At 66.0% G+C, this 15187-nt stretch overlaps 1 protein-coding gene across 1 annotated transcript; it reads left to right on the top strand.

Moving 5' to 3' along the window:
• Positions 1-13644: 13644 nt before the first annotated feature.
• LOC142019293 (epidermal differentiation-specific protein-like) lies at positions 13645-14754 on the top strand. Its single transcript, XM_075005950.1, has one exon. It carries the CDS (start codon positions 13645-13647, stop codon positions 14752-14754), a length of 1110 nt encoding a protein of 369 aa, XP_074862051.1.
• The last annotated feature ends 433 nt before the right edge of the window (positions 14755-15187 follow it).

Raw genomic sequence — 15187 nt, 5'->3', positions numbered from 1 at the left:
CCTGAGCTGCTGCCTGGGGGGCCGGGGCCCTGCAGCCTGCACTGACTGACCTGCCCGAGACCCCGGCAAGCAGGAGCGTTGCAAAGGACCGAGGGGCCCCGGGACAGGATGTGGCGGTTGGCGAGCAGAGTCCGGATTGGGTGGGGCCCAGGCTGGGACTGAGAAGGGGGGGGAGATGGGTGGGGTTGGTGAGCAGAGCCCGGATTGGGTGGCGGAGTGGGGGTGGGGACCAGGCTGGGACGGAGGGGGGATGGGGGGGTTGGCGAGCAGAGCCCGGATTGGGTGGGGCCCAGGTGGGGGTGGATGGGGGGGGGTCAGCAAGCAGAGCCCGGATTGGGTGGGGGTGGGGCCCAGGCTGGGACGGGGGGATCGGAGAGTGGGGCCCAGGATGGACTAGCACCCTTTGCCCCACATTTCAGCCCTTGGGGGTGGTGCCGGCAGGGGCCTGGTTGCTGCGCGGCTGCGCTGCTGGAACCTGGGGCCTGGGCTCAGTGGTGGCCCCATGCCCTTCCTTCCGCCCTCAGCCCCCTACACACCTCCGCCTGCTTCCCTCAGCCCCCCATCCACACCTCCGCCCTCACACCCCGTCCACAACTTCACCCACTTCCCTCAGCCCCCCGCCCACACCTCAGCCCCCTACACACCTCCGCCTGCTTCCCTGAGCCCCCCGCCCACACCTCCGCCCTCAGCTCCCGTCCACACCTCCGCCTGCTTCTCTCAGCCCCCGCCCACACCTCCGCCCTCAGCCCCCCATCCACACCTCCGCCCTCACACCCCGTCCACAACTTCACCCACTTCCCTCAGCCCCCCGCCCACACCTCCGCCCTCAGCCCCCTACACACCTCCGCCTGCTTCCCTGAGCCCCCCGCCCACACCTCCGCCCTCAGCCCCCTACACACCTCCGCCTGCTTCCCTGAGCCCCCCGCCCACACCTCCGCCCTCAGCTCCCGTCCACAACTTCACCTGCTTCTCTCAGCCCCCCATCCACACCTCCGCCCTCAGCCCCCCATCCACACCTCCGCCTGCTTCCCTGAGCCCCCGCCCACACCTCCGCCCTCACACCCCGTCCACAACTTCACCCGCTTCCCTCAGCCCCCTACACACCTCCGCCTGCTTCTCTCAGCCCCCCATACACACCTCTGCCCTCACACCCCGTCCACAACTTTACCCACTTCCCTCAGCCCCCCGCCCACACCTCCGCCCTCAGCTCCCGTCCACACCTCCGCCTGCTTCTCTCAGCCCCCGCCCACACCTCCGCCTGCTTCCCTCAGCCCCCCATCCACACCTCCGCCCTCACACCCCGTCCACAACTTCACCCACTTCCCTCAGCCCCCCATCCACACCTCTGCCCTCAGCTCCCATCCACAACTTCACCTGCTTCCCTCAGCCCCCGCCCACACCTCCGCCTGCTTCCCTCAGCCCCCCATCCACACCTCCGCTTGCTTCCCTGAGCCCCCCGCCCACACCTCCGCCCTCAGCTCCCGTCCACAACTTCACCCGCTTCCCTCAGCCCCCTACACACCTCCGCCTGCTTCCCTCAGCCCCCTACACACCTCCGCCTGCTTCCCTGAGCCCCCCGCCCACACCTCCGCCCTCAGCTCCCGTCCACAACTTCACCTGCTTCTCTCAGCCCCCCATCCACACCTCCGCCCTCAGCCCCCCATCCACATCTCCGCCTGCTTCCCTGAGCCCCCGCCCACACCTCCGCCCTCACACCCCGTCCACAACTTCACCCGCTTCCCTCAGCCCCCTACACACCTCCGCCTGCTTCTCTCAGCCCCCCATACACACCTCTGCCCTCACACCCCGTCCACAACTTTACCCACTTCCCTCAGCCCCCCGCCCACACCTCCGCCCTCAGCTCCCGTCCACACCTCCGCCTGCTTCTCTCAGCCCCCGCCCACACCTCCGCCTGCTTCCCTCAGCCCCCCATCCACACCTCCGCCTGCTTCCCTCAGCCCCCCATCCACACCTCCGCCCTCACACCCCGTCCACAACTTCACCCACTTCCCTCAGCCCCCCATCCACACCTCCGCCCTCAGCCCCCCATCCACACCTCCGCCTGCTTCCCTGAGCCCCCCGCCCACACCTCTGCCCTCAGCTCCCATCCACAACTTCACCTGCTTCCCTCAGCCCCCGCCCACACCTCCGCCTGCTTCCCTCAGCCCCCCATCCACACCTCCGCTTGCTTCCCTGAGCCCCCCGCCCACACCTCCGCCCTCAGCTCCCGTCCACAACTTCACCCGCTTCCCTCAGCCCCCTACACACCTCCGCCTGCTTCCCTCAGCCCCCCATCCACACCTCCGCTTGCTTCCCTGAGCCCCCCGCCCACACCTCCGCCCTCAGCTCCCGTCCACAACTTCACCCGCTTCCCTCAGCCCCCTACACACCTCCGCCTGCTTCCCTCAGCCCCCCATCCACACCTCCGCTTGCTTCCCTGAGCCCCCCGCCCACACCTCCGCCCTCAGCTCCCGTCCACAACTTCACCCGCTTCCCTCAGCCCCCGACACACCTCCACGTGCTTCCCTCAGCCCCCCATACACACCTCTGCCCTCACACCCCGTCCACAACTTCACCCACTTCTCTCAGCCCCCCATCCACACCTCCGCCTGCTTCCCTGAGCCCCCCGCCCACACCTCAGCCCCCTACACACCTCCGCCTGCTTCCCTCAGCCCCCCATCCACATCACCCTCAGCCCCCCATACACATCACCCTCAGCCTGCTTCCCTCAGCCCCCTACACACCAACACCCCCTGCCCTCAGCCCCCCATCCACACCACCGCCTGCTTCCCTCAGCCCCCCATACACACCTCCACCCTCAGCCCCCCATCCACATCTCCGCCTGCTTCCCTCAGCCCCCTACACACCAACATCCCACTGCCCTCAGCCCCCCATCCACACCTCCGCCTGCTTCCCTCAGCCCCCCATCCACACCTCCGCCCTCAGCCCCCCACCCACAACTTCACCTGCTTCCCTCAGCCCCCTACACACCAACATCCCACTGCCCTCAGCCCCCCATCCACACCTCCGCCTGCTTCCCTCAGCCCCCTACACACCAACATCCCACTGCCCTCAGCCCCCCATCTACACCTCCGCCTGCTTCCCTCAGCCCCCCATCCACACCTCCGCCCTCAGCCCCCCACCCACACCTCCGCCTGCTTCCCTCAGCCCCCCACCCACACCTCCGCCTGCTTCCCTCAGCCCCCTACACACCAACACGCCCTGCTCTCAGCCCCCCGCCCACACCTCCGCCTGCTTCCCTCAGCCCCCCATCCACACCTGCACCCTCAGCCCCCATCCACAACTTCACCTGCTTCCCTCAGCCCCCTACACACCAACATCCCACCGCCCTCAGCCCCCCATCCACACCTCCGCTTGCTTCCCTCAGCCCCCCGCCCACACCTCCGCCCTCAGCTCCCATCCACAACTTCACCTGCTTCCCTCAGCCCCCGCCCACACCTGCACCCTCAGCCCCCATCCACACCTCCGCCCTCACACCCCGTCCACAACTTCACCCGCTTCCCTCAGCCCCCTACACACCTCTGCCCTCACACCCCGTCCACAACTTCACCCACTTCTCTCAGCCCCCCATCCACACCTCCGCCCTCAGCCCCCCATCCACACCTCCGCCTGCTTCCCTGAGCCCCCCGCCCACACCTCAGCCCCCTACACACCTCCGCCTGCTTCCCTCAGCCCCCTACACACCAACACCCCCTGCCCTCAGCCCCCCGCCCACACCTCCGCCTGCTTCCCTCAGTCCCCTACACACCAACATCCCACTGCCCTCAGCCCCCCATCCACACCTCCGCCTGCTTCCCTCAGCCCCCCGCCCACACCTGCACCCTCAGCCCCCATCCACAACTTCACCTGCTTCCCTCAGCCCCCTACACACCAACACCCCCTGCTCTCCGCCTGCTGCCCTCTTCCCTCAGCCAGCTGCCCACACCTCCATACCCGCCTTCAGCCCCCCTGCCCACACTTTCGCCTGCTGCCCTCAGCATCCTGCCCTGTCCTCTGGCCGCAGTGCCCTGCCCACACCTTCACCTGCTACCTTCAGTCACCGCCCACACCTGCACCCGCTGCCCTCCATCTCCTGCCCGCACCTCCATCCCCTGCCCACACCTTCACCTGCTGCCCGCAGCCAGCTGCCCACATCTCCATCCCCACCTTCAGCCCCCCTGCCTACACTTTTGCCTGCTGCCCTCAGCATCCTGCCCACACCTTCAGCCCCCTTATACAGCTGCACCCACTCTCCTCCATCCTCTGCCCACACCTGCACCTGCTGCCTTCAGCCACCACCCACACCTGCACCCGCTGCCTTCAGCCACCACCCACACCTTCACCCGCTGCCTTCAGCCACCGCCCACACCTGCACCCGCTGCCCTCAGCCCCTGCCCACACCTTCACCTGCTGCCTTCAGCCACTGCCCACACCTGCACCTCCGTCCTCTGCCCCCCCGTCCACGGCTTCACCCGCTTCCCTCAGCCCCTTACACACCAACACCCACTGCCCTCAGCCCCTCACCCACACCTCTACCTGCTTCCCTCAGCCCCCTGCCCACACCTCCATACCCGCCTTCAGCCCCCCTGCCTACACTTTTGCCTGCTGCCCTCAGCATCCTGCCCACATCTCTGTCCTCAGTCCCCTGCCCACACCTTCAGCCCCCTTATACAGCTGCACCCACTCTCCTCCATCCTCTGCCCACACCTGCACCTGCTGCCTTCAGCCACCGCCCACACCTGCACCCGCTGCCCTCAGCCCCTGCCCACACCTTCACCTGCTGCCTTCAGCCACTGCCCACACCTGCACCTCCGTCCTCTGCCCCCCCGTCCACGGCTTCACCCGCTTCCCTCAGCCCCTTACACACCAACACCCACTGCCCTCAGCCCCTCACCCACACCTCTACCTGCTTCCCTCAGCCCCCTGCCCACACCTCCATACCCGCCTTCAGCCCCCCTGCCTACACTTTTGCCTGCTGCCCTCAGCATCCTGCCCACACCTCTGTCCTCTGCCCTCAGCCCCTGCCCACACCTTCACCTGCTGCCCGCAGCCAGCCGCCCACATCTCCATCCCCACCTTCAGCCCCCCTGCCTACACTTTTGCCTGCTGCCCTCAGCATCCTGCCCACATCTGTCCTCAGTCCCCTGCCCACACCTTCAGCCCCCTTATACAGCTGCACCCACTCTCCTCCATCCTCTGCCCACACCTGCACCTGCTGCCTTCAGCCACCACCCACACCTGCACCTGCTGCCTTCAGCCACCGCCCACACCTGCACCCGCTGCCCTCAGCCCCTGCCCACACCTGCACCTCTGTCCTCTGCCCCCCGTCCATGGCTTCACCCGCTTCCCTCAGCCCCTTACACACCAACACCCACTGCCCTCAGCCCCTCACCCACACCTCTACCTGCTTCCCTCAACCCCCTGCCCACACCTCCATACCCGCCTTCAGCCCCCCTGCCTACACTTTCGCCTGCTGCCCTCAGCATCCTGCCCACACCTCTGTCCTCTGCCCTCAGTCCCCTGCCCACACCTTCACCTGCTGCCTTCAGTCACCGCCCACACCTGCACCCGCTGCCCTCAGTCCCCTGCCCACACCTTCACCTGCTGCCTTCAGCCCCCATATACACCTTCACCTGCTGCCTTCATCCACTGCCCACATCTCTGTTCTCAGCCCCCTGCCCACACCTGCTCCCGCTGCCCTCAGCCCCTGCCCACATCTCTGTCCTCTGCCCTCAGTCCCCTCCCCACACCTTCACCTGCTGCCTTCAGCCCCCATATACACCTTCACCTGCTGCCTTCAGCCACTGCCCACATCTCTGCCCTCAGTCCCCTGCCCACACCTTCACCTGCTGCCTTCAGCCCCCTTGTACACCTGCACCCGCTGCTCTCCGTCCTCTGCCCACACCTGCACCCACTGCCCTCAGCCCCCTGCCCACACCTCCATCCCCACCTTCAGCCCCCTGCCTACACTTTCGCCTGCTGTCCTCAGTCCCCTGCCCACACGTTCACCTGCTGCCTTCAGCCCCCTTATACACCTTCAGCCAGTGCCCTCAGCCCCTGCCCACACCTGCCTCCTCTGCCCCCAGCCCACACCTTCACTTGCTGCCCTCAGCCCCCTACACCTGTTCTCCTCAGCCCCCTGCCCCCAGCACACCTACACCCACTGCCCTCAGCCCCCCACCCACACCTCCATCCTTTGCTCTCACCCCTGCCCACACCCTCAGCCCCTACACACCTACTTTTCTCAGCCCACCTACACCCACTGCTCTCACCCCCTCACCCCTTACACACCCACTGCCCTAAGCCCCCCACCTACATCTCTGTCCTATGCTCTCAGCCCCCTGCCCACATGCACACCCACTGCCCCCCACCCACACCTGCCTGCTCTGTCCTCAGACCCTCGCTTGCACCTCCATCCTCTGCCTGCCCTGCACCCGCCCTACCCAGCTCCCTGCCTGACTTCTGTAACCCTCCAGCCCTTCACCAGCCAGTCTTCTGCCCTGAGCTCTCAAGGACTGTCCAGTCCTTCCCCCGCCTCCCTGTCCTGCACCCCCTGCCTGGAGCCCTACCCTGACGTGGTTTCACAATGGGGCAGGACCAGCAAGGAATGTTACTGCTGCCCTCCCCACACAGCAGGTCCCTGGGTCCAGTCAGAGGTGGGGCTGGAAACTGCTCACCCCTTGCAGGCCCTGGCACTCCAGCTGGCCTAGGCTGGGCAGCCCAGGGTCTTGCTGCAGGGGCTTCGGGAGCTGCCCATGGGCAGTGCCCAGCTCAGCATTTCTCTGCAGAGGGCACTGCTTGCCCTCAGGGCTCTGAGCCAGCTGGCCTTGAACACAGAGCTGCCTGTCGCCCCAGGGCCAGTGGGAGAGCTGGACCAGCTGTCTGGGTTATGGCAGATCCTGCATAGGTCTCACTGTGGGCTGGGGCAGCAACTGGGGTTCCCCAGCTGCAGTGCAGGGGCATCGGGGACCCTATGGCTTCCAGTCCTGCCTCACCCTGTAGTGCGATGGGGGTTCTGGGCACAGCTAAGGAAACCAGTTCAGGGGAAAATTGCTTAAATCCAGGCCATTTACAGCCCCGCTGGGGATTTGATCCTCACTCAGGCAAATCAAATCAGCCACAAAAGCACCTCTGCCAACCAGAAGCCACACAAGCAAACCCACAGTTTTCCCAGCTGCTGTATCAGCCCAGACCAACACCCTCCTACTCAGGTGAGTGGTTCTTAAAACCCATTTCACAAACACCACACAGATTCTTCTGGGCCCCAGAAGGTCCAGCCATGGTCCTAGGTCTATATATACTTGGATCTTACCCAAATCACCGTGTGTTCCACTCCTTCAGATCTATACATCTAAAGGTTTATTAACGACGAAAGAACAGGGTTAGAGAGAAGAATGGTTAAAGTGATACTTTACATACATCAAATACAGTTATTGATACAGGCCAGCGATGTTTTATGCTGCTTCTTGAAAGTCTCTGAAAGCCCATCCCGTAAGGGGTATGACTTCAAGTTACATAGTCTTGGTCACTGGAGATCTGGAACATGGATCCTTGGAGCAGGATCCCAGGTGAATGCTGCTAGGCCCATTTTTTCATTTTCTCCTGTGGAGGGAAAAAGTCCTTTCTCCTTCCCACCAGGCACTGGAGAGTCAGGCTCACCGACTCGAGTAGCCTGCTGTGGCACTCTGCCATTGGTTGTTGAGCTTGGCAGCCCACCCCAGACCATATAGATAATATGTGAAACGGATATCTGGCCACCCCATTCCTTAGCCCAAAGTCACCTGACCCAGGGGGGCTATTGTAGCCTGTTGCCATTGGATCCATTCCAGGGGAGAAAGCCCACGTGCCTGAGATGTGTATTGGCTGCCTTTGTTTAGTGTCTCATCCTGGCTGGGGGTGGAGATCTCATCTCCTATTGTGAATCTTAGCACTAAAACATTTCTAATAGCGCTACAGGGCTCAGATCTAGAACTCTACCTGCAGACATGGCACAGACATACGAGTAGCATGCCCAGAATCAGGGCATCCTCAGCTTTCAGTACACACCTCACACGCCCCCTGCCTCCTGCCCCCGGCGCAATCTTTGGTACCAATAGATCTAATGAGCACATAAAATGGCTTCCATAGCCAAAATAAAACCCTGCTATGTGACAGCCCCATCTCCTGGGGGTGTGTTCCCAGGCTCCTCCATCCTGCACTGCATAGGGCCAGCAAGGGCCTGGCCCACCCCAGGGCAGCTGGACACTGGGGGCAACTCCTCCCTGCCTGAGACTCAGGCATCACCCCCTAGCTGGGAGAAGCAAAATCCCCACACTTCCCGGGGAGCAGTGGCGCATCTGCCTTCCCAGATGGGGCCAGGCCTGGCATGTGGCACATGGCAGAGCCAGGAGCACTGGGGAGCCCATCAGGCTTGGGCTGCAGCTGCGTGAGAAGGGGAAGCCTGACAAGGTGGTCTGGACCGAGCAGTGCCAAGAGGCCCTCTGCGCGCTGAAGGAGGCTCTGCTCAGGGCCCCAGTGCTGGCAAATCCAGACTTCAACAAGCCCTTCCTGGTGTTCACCGATGCCTCAGACGTGGGGCTGGGGGCGGTGCTAATGCAGGTGAATGACAAGGGGGAGAAACACCCCATCGTGTACCTGAGTAAGAAGCTGCTGCCCCGGGAGCAGAGCTACGCGGCCATAGAGAAGGAATGTCTGGCCATGGTGTGGGCGCTGGGGAAGCTGCAGCCGTACCTGTTTGGACGGCGTTTCACCGTGTACACCGATCACTCACCCCTGACCTGGCTGCATCACATGAGAGGGGCCAACGCCAAGCTCCTGCGGTGGAGTCTGCTCCTGCAGGACTACGACATGGAGGTGGTCCATGTGAAGGGGAAGAACACCACCATAGCCGATGCCCTGTCACGCAGGGAGGGCCTGGTCCGCAGGCAGGAGTGACTCTCACTCAGCAGGTAGAACAGGAAGTTTACGAAGCGACAGGCCCAGCTCAGCACAGAAGCGACAGTACAGCAGTCAGAGACAGTCCTTCCAGCCCGTCCTGGGGAGAGGAGCCCGAGGGGGCCCCTCTGGGGTGTAGCTTCCCCACCTCGCCAGGCTGGCTGCCTTCCAGCTCCCTCTCCCCCTAGCCTCTAACTGCCCCCTCCGATTCAAACCCAGCTCGGCTCCTCCCTGCTCTTTGTTCAGGGCTGAGGTGTTACCTGCCAGCTTAGGGTACGGGTCATCCTTAGCTGCTGGGAGCTGATCTGCTTGTATCTCTCTCTCTCTCTCTCTCTCACACACACACACACACACACACACACACACAACTCTCACCCCCTCCCACTCCACAGACACACACACACGTAACTCACCACCTCCCACTCCATCTCTCTCTCTCTCTCACATACACACACATGCGCGTGACTCACCCCCTCCCACTCCATCGCTCTCTCTCACACACACACACACTCGCACGCGACTCACCCCCCTCCCACTCCATCTCTCTCTCTCACACACACGACTCTCACCCCCTCCCACTCCACACACACACACACACACACACACACACACACACAACTGACCCCCTCCCACTCCAGCTCTCTCTCTCTCACACGCACGCGCACGCGACTCACCCCCTCCCACCAGCTGTGCCAGGCTAGCAGAAGAGAGTGGAGCAGCTGCTGGGTCACTCTGCTTCCCATGGCTCCCAGCACTGTTGGAGGTGGCAGGGGCAGGGGCAGGTCTGACCCCCGCTGGCAGCCCCAGGCTCCCCTGAGCCCCAGAGCGCCCCCGCCCCCCCCAGCATGGAGCCCAGGCTGGCTCGCCAAACTGTTCCATGGCCAGGACAGCCCCAACCAGGCATCGTCCTGGGCCACACCCGAGATCCAGCACAGGGGCCTCCTGGGTGGGCAGTGGCAGCCAGTTCAGCAGGGACCGGGGGAGGCCTGGTGCCCGGCCTGGCAGGGCAGGACCCCTGCTGCTGAGCCATGGAGTGTTTGGGCTGCGTGACCGGCGCTGGGACCCGCCCAGGCGCTGGCAGCCATCTGCCCTGCCCTGCCCTGCTGTCACCTGGCTCTTGGTTCTGCAGCAGCAGGTGCTAATTCCAGCCCCCAAGCTCCTGCCCCACCAGGGCTCAGGCTGGCGCCACGGCCGCTGGCCTGTCTCGCAGGGGGTGCTGCACACGGGCCCGGCTGCAGGCAGGCTGAAGGGCAGCGCCAGGCTCTGGCCGGTGCAGGCCACGTGGGCGTGGTTGCCCCATGCAGGCGGAGACCTGCGGGCTCAGGAGTGGCTCGGCCTGTTCCCGGGGCGCGGCTGACAGCTCCCGGGCCATGTGGTGGGGTGTAGGCAGCAGCCCTGGGTTCACGTCCAGACACGCTCGAGTAGCTGCTACTCCTCCTCAGCGGGGTGCACAGGCAGCTGGTGCCGGGCTGGCTGCACGCGTGGTGGGGCCGGCTTGCTCTCAGCTCCCAGGTAAGGGGGCTGCTGGGGTGGGCTGCGTCCAGCCGTGGGGGGGCCCAGCCATGCATAGTTAGCAGGGCTGGGGCAGCTGGCGAGACCATGGGACAAGCGTCCCTAGCCCCCGACTGCAGGCCACACTGGTGGTGGGGGAATGCGGCTGGGCTCAGGCTGTCCCTGGGCCGAGCGCTGCTGGGCCGGGGGGTCTCACACTCCACGTCTGAGCACCCACTGGGCATCTGCTCACGGAGGGAATCACTGAGCTGGGCTGGGGCGCAGGCACTGCTGGCAGCGGCTGCTGGCATGTGGTACCCAGCTTGCAGCAAGTGCCTGGCCCAGCCCCTGCCAGTAGCTGGGGAGCCAGGGTGCCCCGAATGGAAAAGGCTCCCGGGGTGCTGAGATCCAGGGGCACCAGGCACGGAGAGCACGAGGGGGCCTTGCTGCTCACTCCAGCCCCAGGGCCTGGGCTCGGTTGGCTGCGGGGAGCTCTGCAGGACTGAGCAGCTTTCCCATGGGATGGGCAGGGAGCGCTTGGTTGGGCGCGTCCTGGGGCGGGTATGTGGGCGGCAGGGCCAGGGAGCAGGTCCCTGGAGCCAGGGGCTGGGCCTGCCGGCAGTGGGAGAGCTGGGCATGGGGCTGGGACACTGGGTCCCTTCAGGGCCCAGCGGCTCCTCCTGGCGCGGAGCTGGCCTATTTGCTGCACTGGCTGACAGGGCCCTGCAGCACAGCCCCTGCGACTCGCCGGTGCCTTGCCGGTGCCCACGAGAGGGTGTGAACACCAGCTGCACCAGCACCAAACAGGTTCTGCCAGGCCCACGGAGCAGCCCAGCCCCAGGGCAGTGCGTAGCTCAGATCTCAGCACCGCGCGCTGGGCCCGGCCGGCAGCCTTCCACGGCTGGGGACCGGTACTGGGCCGGGGGCCGCTGACCCCGGAAAAGTCTATTGGGTCCACACACGGGAGATGCCAAAGGATGACCGACCTGGCCCCGAAGGAGCGGCAGGGCAAACGGCAGACGCTCCCTCACGCCTGCAACTCAGGGGCCATATGCCACCCCCCCACCACAGCTCCAGGGGGGCCACAGCACAGGGCTGCCCCCCCCAGCTGCTGTTGTGGGGCTACTTGAGCATGGGGGGAGCTCCCTAGGCCCTAGGCTGGGGGTTCAGTGTGTGGAAGGTGGCTGCGCGGGACTGAGCTGGAAGTGGGTATGCAGGGCTGGAAGGCAGGGGTGGGGGGTGCAGGAGGGGTGCAGGGCTGGATGTGGGGGTGCAGGGCTGGATGGGAGGGGGGTGCAGGCAGGGTGCAGTTCTGGATGTGGGGGTACAGGGCTGGATGGGAGGGGGGTGCAGGTGGGGTGCAGTTCTGGATGTGGGGGTACAGGGCTGGATGGGGGGTGCAGGCAGGGTGCAGTTCTGGATGTGGGGGTACAGGGCTGGATGGGAGGGGGGGTGCAGGTGGGGTGCAGTTCTGGATGTGGGGGTACAGGGCTAGATGGGAGGGGGTGCAGGTGGGGTGCAGTTCTGGATGTGGGGGTACAGGGCTGGATGGGGGGTGCAGGCAGGGTGCAGTTCTGGATGTGAGGGTACAGGGCTGGATGGGAGGGGGGGTGCAGGCAGGGTGCAGTTCTGGATGTGGGGGTACGGGCTGGATGGGAGGGGGGTGCAGGTGCGGTGCAGTTCTGCATGTGGGGGTACAGGGCTGGATGGGCGGGGGGGTGCAGTTCTGGATGTGGGGGTACAGGGCTGGATGGGAGGGGGTGCAGGCAGGGTGCAGTTCTGGATGTGGAGGTACAGGGCTGAATGGGAGGGGGTGCAGGTGGGGTGCAGTTCTGGATGTGGGGGTACAGGGCTGGATGGGGGGGTGCAGGCAGGGTGCAGTTCTGGATGTGGGGGTACAGGGCTGGATGGGAGGGGGTGCAGGCAGGGTGCAGTTCTGGATGTGGAGGTACAGGGCTGGATGGGAGGGGGTGCAGGTGGGATGCAGTTCTGGATGTGGGGGTACAGGGCTGGATGGGGGGGTGCAGGCAGGGTGCAGTTCTGGATGTGAGGGTACAGGGCTGGATGGGGGCGGTGCAGGCAGGGTGCAGTTCTGGATGTGGGGGTACGGGCTGGATGGGAGGGGTGCAGGTGCGGTGCAGTTCTGCATGTGGGGGTACAGGGCTGGATGGGCGGGGGGTGCAGTTCTGGATGTGGGGGTACAGGGCTGGATGGGAGGGGGTGCAGGCGGGGTGCAGTTCTGGATGTGGGGGTACAGGGCTGGATGGGCGGGGGGTGCAGTTCTGGATGTGGGGGTACAGGGCTGGATGGGAGGGGGTGCAGGCGGGGTGCAGTTCTGGATGTGGGGGTACAGAGCTGGCTGAGGGTGCAGGAGGGCAGGCTATTGAGGCGCCCACCCAGTGCACTTTCGGGGGGCACAGGCGGCTGCAGGCGCTGGCAGGTACCGCTCCCATGGGCTAGGAATGGAGCCTGCAAGCCAGCAATGGGGCCAGAGCCGTTTTCCCCACCCGGCAGAGCCGGCCTCAGCTGCTGGCTGCCTTGATCTGCCCCACAAGGCTGCTGGGCCGGCCCCTTGCGGAGCTGGAGCCTCCCTGCTTCGCTGCGTGACTGCCCCCCGCCGGGCGAGCAGCTGCGGCACCGGCCTGGCATGTCCCTTCAGGCCTGACGCGCCGAATGCAGGTCCCTGGCTTGTGCTCAGCTCCTCAGGGACAAGGCCCAGTCCGCCCCCGCACATCAGCGTCTCCACACACAGCTCCCTCGTGCGGTGCCGGAGAGCCCCCCAGACCGCAGAGCAGGACCCCACCACAGCACATGGCCTACGCCGCTCAGTACGTGGAGTGCCAGGCCAGCCTGGGGTTCGGGTCACTCCAGCCAGACCCAGCCCCTCTCCACGGCAGCCCTGCCCCACACTGACAGCCCCGGGGCTGTGATCCCACCCGGGAACGGCACAGGGTGGCGAGGGGAGACCCAGCCGAGTGCAGGGACATGATCCCCAGAGCAAGCCCCAGGCTGAGCTGCTTAGTTGCTGGCCCCAGGACCTGCCCTGGGCCAGCTTTGTCCAGGCAGCATCTTAGGGGAGGGCCCATGGGGACCTGCAGGCTGCCCTGGTGAGTGGGCCGGACCAGGCTGGGCAAGATGCACCTGGCGGGGAACCCCCCGCAGTGGCAATGGGTAACGTCTTGGCCCTCCCCCCCAGCAGAGACAGCTCTCGAGCAACGGATGGAGCTGCCCAGGCTTCAGCTGTCCGACGTGGGGCGGGCTGAGCCAGGCCTGCCGTGCCCCTCACCGCCCGGCCTCAACAAGATCACGGTGTACGAGCAGGCCGACTTCCAGGGGCTGTGCCGCGAGTTCATGTCTGACGTGCCCGACCTGCACGAGCTGGACTTCGGGGACTGCATCTGCTCGCTGCGGGTGGTGGGGCAGCCATGGGTAGCCTACACGGCCCCCAAGTACGAGGGTGAGACCTGCGCCTTCGAGGAGGGCGAGTACCCGAAGGTGGAGAAGAGCAAGGCCTTCTCGGCGCTGCGCCTGGTGCACCACGACCTGGCCGAGCCGCAGATCACCCTGTACGAGCGCCCCGAGTACGGCGGGCAGAGCAAGGTGGTGACGGAGGAGACCAACCTCGCCTACGGCTACTTCAACGACCGGGTCTGCTCCCACGTGGTGCAGCGCGGCGTCTGGCTGCTCTACAAGCACCCCGCCCGCGGGGGCTGGTACCACATCGCCTGGCCAGGCGAGCGCCTGGCCGACTACAAGGCCCAGCTGGGCTTCCACAACTGCCTGTCCCACCTGCGCCCGCTGCGACCCGGCCGCCCCGCCGTCACCACCCGCCTGCTGTGGGAGCAGCGGCAGGTGGAGGAGGAGCGGGCAGTGCTGATGGACGAGATCGTGGGCGTGAACACCACCGACCTGGAGCAGACCTTCTCCACCTGCAGCAGCCGAGAGTACAGCACCACCACGCTGCACAGCTTCCGCTTCAGCAACGCCACCAGCCTGCGGGCCGGGCTCTCCTTCACGCTCGCCGTGGAAGCTGCCAACGTCTTCACCGTGGAGAAGGGGCGCAGCGAGTCCAGCACGCAGCGGGAGCGGGTGGAGGTGCTGCTGCCGGCCAAGATCCCGCCCCACACCGAGCTCACCGTCCACGTGCTGCGCAAGGAGGTCACCGTCTCGGTGCCGGTGGAGCTGACCATCCGGCAGAACGAGCGCACCACCACGGAGCGGGGGGAGTACCGCTGCGTGTCGGGGCGTGCCATCAGCACCAAGTACACCATGAAACCCGCTGCAGCCCCCGAGCTCGCCCAGGCACAGCCGCACCAGCCCCCCGCCTAGGGGCGCCCACTTCGGGGGTGCTGGGGCAGGGCCAAGTGGGTGGGGGATGGTGGGGTGGGATTGCAGGGGCGGGGGCAGGGCAATGGGGCAAGTGGGGGCACTGGGGCAGGGCGGGGGGTTTCGGGGTGAGTGGGCCGGGGGCAGGGCAAAGGGTCGAGTGGGGGCGCTGGGGCAGGGTGGGGGTTACAGGGTGAGCGGGCCAGGGGCAGGGCAAAGGGTTGAGTGGGGGCGCTGGGGCAGGGCGGGGGTTACGGGGTGAGTGGGCCGGGGGCAGGGCAATGGGGCAAGTGGGGGCGCTGGGGAAGGGCGGGGGTTTCGGGGTGAGCGGGCCGGGGGCAGGGCAATGGGGCGAGTGGGGGTGCTGGGGAAGGGCAGGGGTTTCGGGGTGAGCGGGCCGGGGGCAGGGCAATGGGGCGAGTGGGGGCGCTGGGGA

Source organism: Carettochelys insculpta, chromosome 11 (assembly GCF_033958435.1).
Source record: "Carettochelys insculpta isolate YL-2023 chromosome 11, ASM3395843v1, whole genome shotgun sequence".
Classification (NCBI taxonomy): Eukaryota; Metazoa; Chordata; order Testudines; family Carettochelyidae; genus Carettochelys; species Carettochelys insculpta.
The sequence above is the reverse complement of the archived record's forward strand: the minus strand, read 5'-3'. Positions and strand labels throughout refer to the sequence as shown.

Excerpts from the sequence above, each read along its gene's own strand:
- LOC142019293 (XM_075005950.1), top strand. The coding sequence starts at position 13,645 with ATGGAGCTGCCCAGGCTTCAGCTGTCCGACGTGGGGCGGGCTGAGCCA.